This window comes from Oncorhynchus gorbuscha, unplaced genomic scaffold (genome assembly GCF_021184085.1).
Source record: "Oncorhynchus gorbuscha isolate QuinsamMale2020 ecotype Even-year unplaced genomic scaffold, OgorEven_v1.0 Un_scaffold_2021, whole genome shotgun sequence".
Taxonomy (NCBI): Eukaryota; Metazoa; Chordata; class Actinopteri; order Salmoniformes; family Salmonidae; genus Oncorhynchus; species Oncorhynchus gorbuscha.
In genome coordinates this window covers 45,989-60,831 of record NW_025746636.1, presented here as the reverse complement: position 1 = coordinate 60,831, position 14,843 = coordinate 45,989, and the positions used below count along the sequence as shown (strand labels likewise).

General features: G+C 44.2%; 1 protein-coding gene across 1 annotated transcript; it reads left to right on the top strand.

Annotated features, from left to right (window-relative positions):
• The first annotated feature begins 1,686 nt into the window (after window positions 1-1,686).
• Window positions 1,687-13,329, top strand: LOC124024835 (GMP reductase 1-like). Its single transcript, XM_046338598.1, has 9 exons — window positions 1,687-1,975; window positions 6,428-6,547; window positions 8,125-8,208; window positions 9,175-9,348; window positions 9,590-9,671; window positions 11,120-11,226; window positions 11,457-11,499; window positions 11,695-11,854; window positions 12,489-13,329. The coding sequence occupies exons 1-9, from the start codon at window positions 1,889-1,891 to the stop codon at window positions 12,667-12,669; spliced, it is 1,038 nt and encodes a 345-aa protein (XP_046194554.1). The 5' UTR covers window positions 1,687-1,888; the 3' UTR covers window positions 12,670-13,329.
• Window positions 13,330-14,843: the final 1,514 nt, after the last annotated feature.

Sequence of the window (14,843 nt, the reverse complement as noted above, 5' to 3'; positions counted from 1 at the left end):
TAAATTCCCAATCTGGCCCTCATACCATCATGGACACCTAATCATGTACGAGCTGCCAATTGGCTCATACATCCTCTCCCCTGTAACTATTCCCCAGGTCGTTGCTGTAAATGAGAAAATGTTCTCAGTCAACTTAACTGGTAAAATAAGGGTTAAATGAAATGGAGAAGAATTCTCTACCAAAGCTCTTCATTTCTTTTTAAATAGCTATTTACACTATGTACCTGAACATTGGATTTCAATTTGTTGATCAATGATTTCTGTAGTTAAGGTTCTGTTCTGTATTTAAAGCTGTGTTTTACTGAGTTGAAATCTAAACCAAGATTTCATATTTATTTTCAAGAATTAATAAAATATTTATTTTGTACTTAATGTTTCATTTGTGAGCATTTTCTATCAGTTGTGAACTAGTCTCAAGATGTCATAGAGATCCTAAAGGAGTTGTGTTTGCACTGAGCAATGCTGTTACTGATAACCTAAAGACAGATATCTGAGTGACAACCTCCATCGATGATTAGGGGAGACTGGGGGAAATTGTAAAGGTGTATTTTGCTCAGAGACCCCTTGAAGTAGGCCAGTCATGTTTTTATCATTAGGGATAGGGGGGGATACCTAGTCAGTTGTAAATGTAAAAAAAAAAAAAAAACCTTAGGCTATACACAATGTGAACTACTGCTCATTTGAATAACTTTTTGTTGAATTCCTTAAAGTTAGGGTAGCCTATGGGATGCAGGGTGAATATATCATAATTTGTTAAGGTGATCATTTGTGTGAAATACTAACTAAATGGAAAATGTCTCATTGTTGAATACAGTCCGCAGTTATTAGGACATTTCTTGGTGGGACTTTGGAACAGTTTGTATTTCAGCTGTTTCCTCATGAAAATAAACTCTCTTTCCTCACCTAGTGGTGTGGTTGGGTAATACACCCTATTTCATTATGTGATTCAGGTTCCATTTTCTCAATATTTGAGAAACTATTTTCATTATATAGTTGAGGATGATGAATAGAATGATACAATGAAGAGGATGACGATGATAATTTTATCCATAGGATAATAACACATAGAATTAATGCAAAAGTAATGCACAGAATTTGGCCTTCAGTGACCCATTAAAAAAACATTTAGGTGTTTCCTACCTTGTGAATGTTTTAGTGTATATACCTCACCCCATCCCCTCTGAGGATGTTGACTGACTCCAGTACTTCCTGGTTCTGTCAGCAGCTGTGCTGTTCTCTGCAGTGATAGGTCCATCTGACATGAATGTGTGTCAGATGGCCAGTGACAATACCACTTCTACTAGTGCTGCAACTGCGGCTGCCTCCCTCTGCACTGCTCTCAATTATATGAGAGAGAGAGAGAGAGAGAGAGAGAGAGAGAGAGAGAGAGAGAGAGAGAGAGAGAGAGAGAGAGAGAGAGAGAGAGAGAGAGAGAGAGAGAGAGAGAGAGAGAGAGAGAGAGAGAGAGAGAGAGAGAGAGAGAGAGAGAGAGAGAGAGACAGAGACAGAGAGCCTGAGAGAGAAATATTTAATGAGAGAGAGAGAGAGAGAGAGAGAGAGAGAGAGAGAGTGATTCAGAGAGAGATTGGAGAGAGAGGGAGAGAGGAGGTGACAGGCCATCAGAGAGAGAGAGATGAGAGAGAGAAAGATGAGAGAGAGAGAAGAGAGAAGAGAGAGACCAAATAAAGCCATAGGTGTGTGTGCTGCTGGGAGGGGAGAGCCTGTTAACATGCTATAAATATTTAATGCATCTGGAGCTTCAGGGTTGGCTACTGTCTGGGTCTCAGCAGACCACATCACAGGCTCTATGTTGATCTAGTGATTCATAGAATTATTGATTTATTGGACTGGGACAGGGATTGGACCAACCCGGAGGTGACAGGCCATCATGCCTCGGATAGACGTGGATGTGAAGCTGGACTTTAAAGATGTCCTGTTCAGACCCAAGAGAAGCAGCCTGAAGAGCAGGTCAGAGGTAAGGTGTTATAAACCAGCCTTTATAGCTGCTGTTGTAGATGTCTAATGTGTTTTGCCTTGTCAGCACAGAAAAGAGAAAGGAGGAGCCATGGTGGACTCCCAAGGGGGCCAAGAGCATCAAGTCTTATGTTCAAATCTGTGTTGAATCACAAATGACATACTAACTAGTCCAAGCCAGCTGTGTTGGGTGGGTCAGTTGTGGAGGGTCAGTGATGAACGATACCATAGGATTCCATATAGAACTGGTGATGTAGAGGATATCAGTGTAGAACATACTCTATGGTTCCTTAGCTTGCTACAGCAGAACACAGTAACCTTCCCTGTGTGTGTCGAGGTCACCTTCCCATAAGCTTGTATGGGCTGTGTGTGGTGCGTGTGTGTGTGTGTGTGCGTGTGTGCTTGTGTGTGTTGTGTCATCGTTGTGTTGGTCTGATTGTGTGTGTGTGTGTGTGTGTGTGCATACGTCAATGTGTGTGTCTATTTGTGCCTTCTCCCACTGCCTGCCTGGCACAGACTTCACAATGTTCTGCCTGGCTAGCGCCTGTCAACACCTATACCTCTATGTAATGACATATGAGACATGACATGGCGTGATACGAGACATGACACTGAGTTAAACGCTAACTAAATGGAATATGCCTCATTGTTGACAACAATCCACAGGCTGTTATTAGGACGTGTGTGTGTGTGTGTGTGTGTGTGTGTGTGTGTGTGTGTGTGTGTGTGTGTGTGTGTGTGTGTGTGTGTGTGTGTGTGTGTGTGTGTGTGTGTGTGTGTGTGTGTGTGTGTGTGTGTGTGTGTGTCTGATCGTGTGTGTGTGTGTCTGATCGTGTGTGTGTGTGTGTCTGATCGTGTGTGTGTGTGTGTGTGTGTGTGTGTGTGTGTGTCTGATCGTTTTTGTGTCTGAGGTAAGCCTTTTTTCAGGTAAGATACCAAACATAATAATTTATAGTTGAATGAACATATGAGACAAATAGAGAAAACTCATCCCTTTAAGTTGGCTGAATTCATTTCCTGCATTTTCTCATATTAGAGATATCGTTGGGCCTAATAAAACAGTTCAGGTAACACTTTGACCGAAGAGTTGAGGAAACTTAAACAAGGCTTTGGTACCAGTTACTGAATAAGGATTGGCTGAAACAATAGATGTGTGGGTGTTTCTATTTTATATATATATATTTTTTTACAGTACATGACATGAGAGTCAAGCTTGCCCCTTATTCCCATATGGCACTACATTCCCTATATAGTTCACTTATTTTGACCGGGGCCCATAGGGGACAGTGAGTGTGACACTGAGTGGCACCCTATTCCCTATATAACATTTACATTTACATTTAAGTCATTTAGCAGACGCTCTTATCCAGAGCGACTTACAAATTGGTGCATTCACCTTATGACATCCAGTGGAACAGTCACTTTACGATAGTGCATCTAAATCTTAAAGGGGGGAATACTTATCCTATCCTAGGTATTCCTTAAAGAGGTGGGGTTTCAGGTGTCTCCTGAAGGTGGTGATTGACTCCGCTGTCCTGGCGTCGTGAGGGAGTTTGTTCCACCATTGGGGGGCCAGAGCAGCGAACAGTTTTGACTGGGCTGAGCGGGAGCTGTACTTCCTCAGTGGTAGGGAGGCGAGCAGGCCAGAGGTGGATGAACGCAGTGCCCTTGTTTGGGTGTAGGGCCTGATCAGAGCCTGGAGGTACTGAGGTGCCGTTCCCCTCACAGCTCCGTAGGCAAGCACCATGGTCTTGTAGCGGATGCGAGCTTCAACTGGAAGCCAGTGGAGAGAACGGAGGAGCGGGGTGATGTGAGAGAACTTGGGAAGGTTGAACACCAGACGGGCTGCGGCGTTCTGGATGAGTTGAAGGGGTTTAATGGCACAGGCAGGGAGCCCAGCCAAGAGCGAGTTGCAGTAATCCAGACGGGAGATGACAAGTGCCTGGATTAGGACCTGTGCCGCTTCCTGTGTGAGGCAGGGTCGTACTCTGCGGATGTTGTAGAGCATGAACCTACAGGAACGGGCCACTGCCTTGATGTTGGTTGAGAACGACAGGGTGTTGTCCAGGATCACACCAAGGTTCTTACTTCCCCGGGAGGAAGAGCAGCTCCATCTTGCTGAGGTTCAGCTTGAGGTGGTGATCCGTCATCCACACTGATATGTCTGCCAGACATGCAGAGATGCGATTCGCCACCTGGTCATCAGAAGGGGGAAAGGAGAAGATTAGTTGTGTGTCGTCTGCATAGCAATGATAGGAGAGACCATGTGAGGTTATGACAGAGCCAAGTGACTTGGTTTATAGCGAGAATAGGAAAGGAGCTTATCAAGGCATCAAGCTCATTGATGAACTCTCCGAGGGAACCTGGAGGGCGATAAATGATAAGGATGTTAAGCTTGAAAGGGCTGGTAACTGTGACAGCATGAAATTCAAAGGAGGCGATAGACAGATGGGTAAGGGGAGAATGAGAGAATGACCACTTGGGAGAGATGAGGATCCCGGTGCCACCACCCCGCTGACCAGAAGCTCTCGGGGTGTGCGATAACACGTGGGCGGACGAAGAGAGAGCAGTAGGAGTAGCAGTGTTGTCTGTGGTGATCCATGTTTCCGTTAGTGCCAAGAAGTCGAGGGACTGGAGGGAGGCATAGGCTGAGATGAACTCTGCCTTGTTGACCGCAGATCGGCAATTCCAGAGGCTACCGGAGACCTGGAACTCCACGTGGGTCGTGCGCGCTGGGACCACCAGATTATGTAGCTAGCTACGATCAAACAAATCAAACCGTTGTACTGTAATGAAATGAAATGAAAATGTGATACTACCTGTGAATGCGACCGGGTTGTTGAGTTCTATTCAGAAGACGTTGGCTAGCTGTTGGCTAGCTAGCAGAGTCTCCTACGTTAAGGACGACAAATAGCTGGCTAGCTAACCTCGGTAAATTAAGATAATCACTCTAAGACTACACACTCTAAACCTAAACAACACAATTATCTTGGAACGAAGATACGAAGACAGCAAAGACAGCTATGTAGCTAGCTAACACTACACTGATCAAGTCGTTCAGTTGAGTGTAATAGTTTTCCCAGTGCAGCTAATCAGTGGACGTTAGCTAGCTGGCTAGTGAAGACTACGTTAGGACGGCGAAATACGATAATTACTCAATTATCTTTGATACAAAGACGGCTATGTAGCTAGCTGAGAAGAAATTGCTAAGATTAGACAAATCAAACCGTTGTGCAATAATGAAATATAATGAAATGTAAAAAGTTATACTACCTGCGGGAGCAACGCGCCGATGCGATGACCTTTTACTGTCATATAATACACCATAGGGCTCTCAAATGTAGAGTACTATATATGGTGCCATTTGGGATGTAGACAGAGACACTGTTAATCTGTTCTGTCCTACATCTGAAGTTCTATTTGCTTATTCTTTTAGGATGAACCCAGACAGGCTGATTCAGGGTGAACCCAGACAGGCTGATTCAGGGTGAACCCAGACAGGCTGATTCAGGCTGATTCACAGTGATTCCTGATGAACCCAGACAGGCTGATTCAGGCTGATTCACGGTGAACCCAGGCAGGCTGAGGTTCAGACTGATTCTGATTAACCCAGGCAGGCTGAGGCTCAGTCTGATTCATGGTGAACACAGGCAGGCTGATTCATGATGGACCCATTTAAGTCTGAATCATGGTGAACCTAGGCAGGCTGATTCAGGCTGATGTATGGTGAACCCAGGCAGGCTGAGGAAACAATGAGACATCATCATCAGATGATTGAGATCAAGGCTTATTTTTAATGTGTCATTTTACTGTAGTTGACACAATATTATGCTTTTAGCATATGGCCATACACTCACTAGCAGCCATTGGTTCGTTGATTAGTCATTGAATTAGATTGAAGGATGGATAATAGGTTATTTGTTGCCAGCATTGTCATACATTTTATCCCGGATGGAGAGACATCACGGGGAGAAATATGGACATATGTTTTTTTTAATAGTTAAAAAAAAAAAAAATCTACTTCAATACCAGTGGTCTAACTTCTTTAAACCCTCAAATAGTTTCAATACAGGCCGTCACTCTGGGGGCAAATCCAGCTAACATCACCTGTATGTTATACATTACCACAACTTAACTGGTCTTCCCAATCCTCTCATGTTATGTCAACTGTCCTGACTTCAGGCAGTATACCCACAACTTCTAATGCTAAATGCCTGTGTGGTTTCCTCTTCCATTCTTACTTTTTATGATGTGCATTTGTACCTTTTGGTGTTTTGATAGGCGTTCATTAATAAAATGTGTGATTTATTGGATTGCGTCCCAAATGGCACCCTCTGTTCTCTATGTAGTGCACATAGGGCTCTGGTCAGAAGTAGTGCACTATATAGGGAATAGGGTCCCATTTGGGATACACTAGGATTATTATTATCTATTTATTTATTTATCCTCACAGGTGGACCTAAGGAGGACGTTCACGTTCCGTAATTCCAAACAGAGTTACCATGGCATCCCCATCATCGCTGCCAACATGGACACCACGGGTACCTTTGAGATGGCACAGGTCCTCAGCAAGGTTAGCACTGTACCGTTTGGGATTGTGCATTCCAAATGGCACTCTATTCCCAAATGGCAACCTTTTCCAAAATGGCAACCTTTTCCAAAATGGCACCCTATTCCCAAAATGGCACCCTATTCCCAAAATGGCACCCTATTCCCAAATGGCACCCTTTCCCGAAATGGCACCCTTTTCCAAAATGGCACCCTAGTCCCACATGGCTCTGGTCAATAGTCAAATCAACTTAAATTGATTTGCAAATAGTCTGGGTATCCATTTGATTAGCTGTTCAGGAGTCTCATGGCTTGGGGGTAGAAGCTATTTAGGAGCCACTTGGACCTAGACTTTGTGCTCCGGTACCGCTTGCCGTGCGGTAGCAGAGAGAACAGTCTATGACTAGGGTGGCTGGAGTCTTTGACAATTTTTAGGGCCTTCCTCTGACACCACCTGGTATAGAGGTCCTGAATGGCAGGAAGCTTGGCCCCGGTGATGTACTTGGCTGTACACACTACCCTCTGTAGTGCCTTGCGGTCGGAGACTGAGCAGTTCCCATACAAGGCATTGATGCAACCAGTCAGGATGCTCTCGATGGTGCAGCTGTAAAACCTTTTGAGGATCTGAGGACCCATGCCAAGTTTCCTTAGGGGGAATAGGTTTTGTTGTGCCCTCTTCACGACTGTCTTGGTGTGCTTGGACCATGTTAGTTTGTTGGTTTCTGACCTCTTCCCTCTCATCGTTGTTGGTGATCAGGCCTACCACTGTTGTGTCATCAGCAAACTTAATGATGGTGTTGGAGTCGTGCCTGGCCATGCAGTCAATGAGTAAACAGGGAGTACAGGAGGGCACTGAGCACGCACCCCTGAGGGGCCCCTGTGTTGAGGATCAGCGTGTTGGATGTGTTGTTACCTACCCTTACCACCTGGGGGCGGCCCGTCAGGAAGTCCAGAATCCAGTCCCAGGGTCCTTAGCTTAGCGATGAGCTTTGAAGAGACTATGGTGTTGAACGCTGAGCTGTAGTCAATTAATAGCATTCTCACATAGGTGTTCCTTTTGTCTAGGTGTGAAAGGGTAGTATGGAAACACTGCTGGACACATGATCAGACCTGGACACAGACCTGGACACATGCCATGGTAAAGGTCAGGGAGTTTCTACTGACCACATGATCAGACCTGGACACATGCCATGGTAAAGGTCAGGGAGTTTCTACTGACCACATGACCAGACCAGGAAAAACTCCAGTGGTTCTGTTGATTCTCTGTCAATGACAACAACAACAAGTCCAGTCATCCCCAGGTCTGCTTCAGTGAAGTCTTGACAACCTGATGACCTGTGAAAGGGTTGCCAGGGTGATGACCTGTGAAAGGGTTGCCAGGGTGATGACCTGTGAAAGGGTTGCCAGGGTGATGACCTGTGAAAGAGTAGCCAGGGTGACGACCTGTAAAAGGGTTGCCAGGGTGATGACCTGTAAAAGGGTTGCCAGGGTGATGACCTGTAAAAGGGTTGCCAGGGTGATGACCTGTAAAAAGTCAGTTGCCAGAGGACTAAGTAATGCGGTGAATTTCCGTTCTTCTTGTTTCTCTACATTCTCCTCTAGCAAACTCTCTTCACCGCCATGCAGAAGCACTACACTGTGGAGGAGTGGAAGGTTTTTGCAGCCAAGTTTCCAGAATGTTTGGAGGTTTGTAATAATCCCAGACAACAATGTTTGGAGGTTTGTAATAATCCCAGACAACAATGTTTGGAGGTTTGTAATAATCCCAGACAACAATGTTTGGAGGTTTGTAATAATCCCAGACAACAGTGTTTGGAGGTTTGTAATAATCCCAGACAACAATGTTTGGAGGTTTGTACCCAATGTTTGGAGGTTTGTAATAATCCCAGACAACAATGTTTGGAGGTTTGTAATAATCCCAGACAACAATGTTTGGAGGTTTGTAATAATCCCAGACAACAATGTTTGGAGGTTTGTAATAATCCCAGACAACAATGTTTGGAGGTTTGTAATAATCCCAGACAACAATGTTTGGAGGTTTGTAATAATCCCAGACAACAATGTTTGGAGGTTTGTAATAATCCCAGACAACAATGTTTGGAGGTTTGTAATAATCCCAGACAACAATGTTCGGAGGTTTGTAATAATCCCAGACAACAATGTTTGGAGGTTTGTAATAATCCCAGACAACAATGTTTGGAGGTTTGTAATAATCCCAGACAACAATGTTTGGAGGTTTGTAATAATCCCAGACAACAATGTTTGGAGGACAGCTTTGTCTTCATACAGCATTTTCATGACCTCATGCAACAGTGGTGTCCCCAGGGTTTGAATAATGTATTGAATTCAGGAGTTGTTATGGAAATAGTGGGTGGCCCATGGTAATGTTTCTAACGCTTATAAGGACTAGTGCTCTGATTTGTTATGGGAGTGCTTATAGTATCACCCATAGAAATATAATCACTAGAACGGCCACCCCTTTAAAAGTCAATGATGCCATAACTGGTAGCCATTTTGAGTTTCCCCCATGAGTTTACCAGTCAAATCAGAGGCTCCAGACCCGTTCTAATGATTCTATTTCTACGGTAGCACCTCCATCCTTCCAACCCTGGTTGTTCTCTCACACTGCCGCCCCGTCCCCGTCCCCCTCAGCACGTAGCGGTCAGTTCAGGCAGCGGTCAAGCCGACCTGGAGAAGCTGTGCAGCGTCCTGGAGGCCGTCTCTGACATCAGATTCGTCTGTCTGGACGTTGCCAACGGCTACTCTGAACACTTTGTGGAGTTTGTCAAAACCGTCAGGGGGAGGTTTCCCCAACACACTATCATGGTGAGGCCGTTCCATCAAGTTAACACACAGCTGATCAGCTTTCCAAGACTTCATTTGCTTATGTCATTTCAATTACTGCAAATATTCTTACATGTGCAATGTGATGTGCCATGCAATGTTAAACTATCACCTGTTTGGTAGTGAGTTGGTTTGGTAGCCGTATAGGGATTCTAAATGCTATGACTATGTCTGTCTGTGTGTCTGTCTGTGTGTCTGTCTGTGTGTCTCTAACTGTGGTCAGGCTGGCAACGTGGTGACAGGAGAGATAGTGGAGGAGCTGATCCTGGCAGGAGCTGACATCATTAAAGTGGGTATTGGGCCAGGTGGGTCTGGTACTCTGGTACTCTGTCTGTTACTCCATCTGTTACTCTGTTACCCTGTTTGTTACTCTGATACTCCATCTGTTACTCTGTTACTCCATCTGTTACTCTGTTACTCCATCTGTTACTCTGTTACTCCATCTGTTACTCTGTTACTCTGTCTGTTACTCCATCTGTTACTCTGTTACTCCATCTGTTACTCTGTTACTCCATCTGTTACTCTGTTACTCTGTCTGTTACTCTGGTACTCCATCTGTTACTCTGTTACCCTGTCTGTTACTCTGTCTGTTAATCTGGTACTCCATATGTTAACCTGTCTGTTGCTCTGTCTGTTGCTCTGTCTGTTACTCTAGTACTCCATCTGTTACCCTGTCTGTTGCGCTGTCTGTTGCTCTGCCTGGTACTCGGGTACTCTGTCTGTTACTCTGTCTGTTACTCTGTCTGTTACTCTATCTGTTACTCTGTCTGTTACTCTGTTACTCCGCCTGTTACTCTGTCTGGTACTTTGTCAGGTACTCTGGTACTTTGTCTCTTACTCTGTCTGGTACTCTGTCTGTTACTCTGCTTGGTACTCCGGTACTATTATTATTATATTATTACTCTGTCTGTTACTCTGTCAGGTACTCTGTTACTCTGTCTGGTACTCTGGTACTCTGTATATTACTCTGTCTGTTACTCTGTCTGGTACTCCGATACTCTGTCTGGTACTCTGTCTGTTACTCTGTCTGTTACTCTGTCTGTTGCTCTGTCTGGTACTCTGGTACTCCATCTGGTACTCTGTTACTCTGTCTGTTGCTCTGTCTGGTACTCGGGTACTCTGTCTGTTACTCTGTCTGGTACTCTGTCTGGTACTCTGTTACTCTGTCTGTTACTCTGGCACTAAGTCTGTTACTCTGTTACTATGTCTGTTACTATGTCTGGTACTCTGTCTGTTATCCTGTCTGGTACTCTGTTACTCTGTCTGTTACTCTGTCTGTTACTCTGTCTGTTACTCTGTCTGGTACTCTGTCTGGTACTCTGTCTGGTACTCTTTCTGGTACTCTGTCTGGTACTCTGTTACTCCATCTGGTACTCTGTTACTCCATCTGGTACTCTGTCTGTTACTCTGTTACTCTGTCTGTTACTCTGTTACTCTGTCTGTTACTCTCTGTTACTCTGTCGGTTACTCTGGCACTCTGCCTGTTACTCTGTCTGGTACTCCGTATGTTACTCTGTCGGTTACCCTGTTACTCTGTCTGTTACTCTATGTTACTCTGTTACTCTGTCTGTTACTCTGTATGTTACTCTGTTACTCTGTCTGTTACTCTAGCACCCTCTTCCCTACATAGTGCTCTATAAGTAGAGCACTCTATGGAGTCATGAGTTCACCAGGGCTCCCTTCAAGAGAGAACAATACTTCAGCTGAGTGCATTCAGCTCCTGACAAACTGACACGTCATGATTCCCCTCTAGGTTCTGTGTGTACGACGCGCATTAAGACGGGAGTGGGATACCCCCAGCTCAGTGCTGTCATAGAGTGTGCAGACTCCGCCCACGGCCTGAAGGCTCACATCATCTCAGTGAGTGACCTCTGACCTCAAGAACCTTCTGACATTCTGACCTCTTGGGTCAGATTCAGGAGGGTGCAACGCACCTGCACAATACATGTATCTACACAACATTCCTATCTGAACGAACCCAGGGGTTAAAGGTGCTGGAGCTCGGGTTACGCCTGGCTTTCCCTTTGAGAGATTAAACCGCTGAACGGTCCCACAATGTTTGCTCAATATGTTTTGTTTTATCTCACCAGGATGGCGGATGCAGCTGTCCTGGTGATGTGGCTAAGGCATTTGGTGAGTCCTGGTTTGATAAATCATACTATCATAGTGACATTGTGTGTGTGTGTCCTATTCTTTATGGTGCCTGGTCATTGTAGTGCACTATATTGGTAATGGGATGCATTTGGAACGCATGCATTGTGTTTCGTCACTCAAAAATACTGCCTTGCCTGACCCTCTCTCAACAGTGGTGTGTGTGTGTGATTCTAGGCGCTGGAGCTGATTTTGTGATGCTGGGGGGCATGCTGGCTGGCCACGACCAGTGTGCCGGGGAGGTCATTGAGAAGAATGGCAGAAAGGTCCAGCTGTTCTATGGGATGAGCTCTGACACGGCCATGAAGAAACACGTAGGGGGAGTGGCAGAGTACAGGTAAAACAGTACTCATTAGGTGGGTGCTTATATCTGTCCTGTCTTACACATGGGGGGGTTATATCCCGTTCTCCCTGAGACGCCCTCGGAGAGTGAGGTCAAAGCCAGGGCCCTGGAGAAATGAGTGTTAAGTGCCTTGCTCAAGGGCACCTCAACAGATTGTTTTCACCTTGCTGGGGTGGGGATTCAAAGTAGCAACCTTACGGTTAATGGTCCAATGATCTAACCGCTAGGCCAGTGGTTCCCAGCCTTCTTCGGTTACTGTACCACCAACTGAATTTAGCTCTGCCTGGAGTACCCCTGAAGTACCCCCTTGTGCATTTTACCAGAAGGCCTATGGTCTCATGAGTCTTCTCAAGTACCCCTGGGGGTCCTTGTACCCCTGGTTGGGAACCCCTGCCCTAGCCTACCTTCCGCCCACACTATAGAAATACAGTATCCTTTCAGTTTTTCGTACAGTAACTTACACACACATTTCCTTCACAAAATGTTAATTTAGTAGTTAGCTCTGGTCTGTTTAGTACAAAACTGTAGATGATGTCGAAGACCTAAGAAATCAATGTGCCTGATTAACCCAATGGAAAGACCATAGATTTATTGACAAGTCTTCCCCCATACCCCTCTCCTCCTGCAGAGCATCAGAGGGCAGGACGGTGGAGGTACCGTACAGGGGGGATGTAGAGGCCACCATCAGGGACATTCTGGGTGGTCTGCGCTCCACCTGCACCTACGTAGGAGCTGCCAAACTGAAGGAGCTCAGTCGCAGGACCACCTTTATCAGAGTCACACAGCAGGCCAGCCACATGTTCACATAGTAGTAAATAGACGGACGGACAACATGAACTTTCTTGTTTCAATTGTGCTGATTTAACTTCAAATGTAAAAGTGTGAATCTACAACAATATTTATGTGAATGCATGCATTTTTTGTTTGTTGCCTGTACACAATAAATAGAAAGAGGAGAAACAGAATGAAATACCAACCTGGACTCAGGGGTAGACGTAATATAGTAAACTTATATCCGTGACACTCCAAATAGTATGATATGTAACGTTTGGCATGCTATTCATTTGTGGATGTCCATCTTCCATTTCGTACAATATGTTACGAATTTGCAAAACATATGATATGTTATGAATTCTAATTTGTTGAGGCCAAAGTTATCTAGGTGGCTAATGCTAATGTTAGCCGGGTTAGGGTTAGGAGTTATGTTAAGGGAAGGGTTAGCTAACATGCTAAGTAGTTGCAAAGTTGCAAAAAATTGGTCAGTAGTTCCAAAGTTGCTAATTAGATAAAATTCTAAAATTGTCTGTGATGTTATTCATACACACAACCTTTGGGTTGCTTGATGTTCATGTTTTACACCTACCCAACCTGACCAACCACTCTACTTTTGTTTTTTGTCATAAGTAGCCTTCTGTCTTATGTAACCATACCAAATGTAACATATTATAATAAATTGAGTGTTTTCGAAATCTGGATTTACATTTACTATGTTACGTGTAGTCTATGAGACCAGGCTGGAAAAACAGAGTGCAAGAGTATATTACGTGTAGTCTATGAGACCAGGCTGGAAAAACAGAATGCTAGAGTATGTTACGTGTAGTCTATGAGACCAGGCTGGAAAAACAGAGTGCTAGAGTATGTTACGTGTAGTCTATGAGACCAGGCTGGAAAAACAGAATGCAAGAGTATGTTACGTGTAGTCTATGAGACCAGGCTGGAAAAACAGAATGCTAGAGTATGTTACGTGTAGTCTATGAGACCAGGCTGGAAAACAGAGCCCAGGCTGGAAAAAAACAGAGTGCTAGAGTATGTTACGTGTAGTCTATGAGCCCAGGCTGGAAAAACAGAATGCTAGAGTATGTTACGTGTAGTCTATGAGCCCAGGCTGGAAAAACAATGCTAGAGTATGTTACGTGTAGTCTATGAGCCCAGGCTGGAAAAACAATGCTAGAGTATGTTACGTGTAGTCTATGAGCCCAGGCTGGAAAAACAGAATGCTAGAGTATGTTACGTGTAGTCTATGAGCCCAGGCTGGAAAAACAGAGTGCTAGAGTAAGCAGCTGCTCTGTTGCTCCTCTTGAAAGACGAATGACAGAATTTCAGTTGACTCTGTTATTTATTATTCTGAGTATACAGAGACAATACATTTGTTCATGTTCTTTTGTGTTTCTTGAAACAAATTTGTTGAAATCTAAATGACACGTTTAAAAAATGACCACTGAAATATTTTGTCCATAAACCTGCAAAACCTCTCTAAGAAAGAGACCATAGATCATACAGAACAGATTGGAGTATATCCTACAAACTAAACCGTAATACCACAGTTAGAAAAGCAACTTTGAAGTCTTCAATTCCTCTTGTTTCCTGTTTCCTGTTGTACATAAATGTTTCTCACATATGAGGTACACAAAAAAGTGATTTCACAACCTTTTTTGGGGGTTTGCGGACCAATGCATGAACATTTTTTAAATCACAGATTGTTCAATAATAACAATGATCCTATTTTGTATAATATCTACAACCATGTTTATATTTTAGCACATACATATCTCAGGGTAAAACAGTCAATGGGCGGTGTCTGTTTCTCTGCCAGTTCACCTGATTATTGGCAAGATGGCAAACAACAGTCTAATAATCTCTATTCATTCTCTCTCTCTCTCTCTCTCTCTCTCTCTCTCTCACTCTCCCTCTTTTCTCACTCTCCCTCTCTCTCTCTCAATGAATTTGAAAATATCCAATTGCTTTCTGTGATGATAAACAGTTTTATGATAATCACACACACACACACACACCATTCCTGACTTCTGTAGTAAGTACTTTATTTTGGCTGTAATTAAAAATGATAAATAGTATAATTTTAAACTGAAAGAAAAGAGAGACACCCGTGAGAATTCAGTCTAAAGTAAGTTGGGTACACGAGTGGGTAGTGAGGCCAGGTAGTTACAGAATGTAGAGAAATGTCCACATGCATGGGCACAGGCTC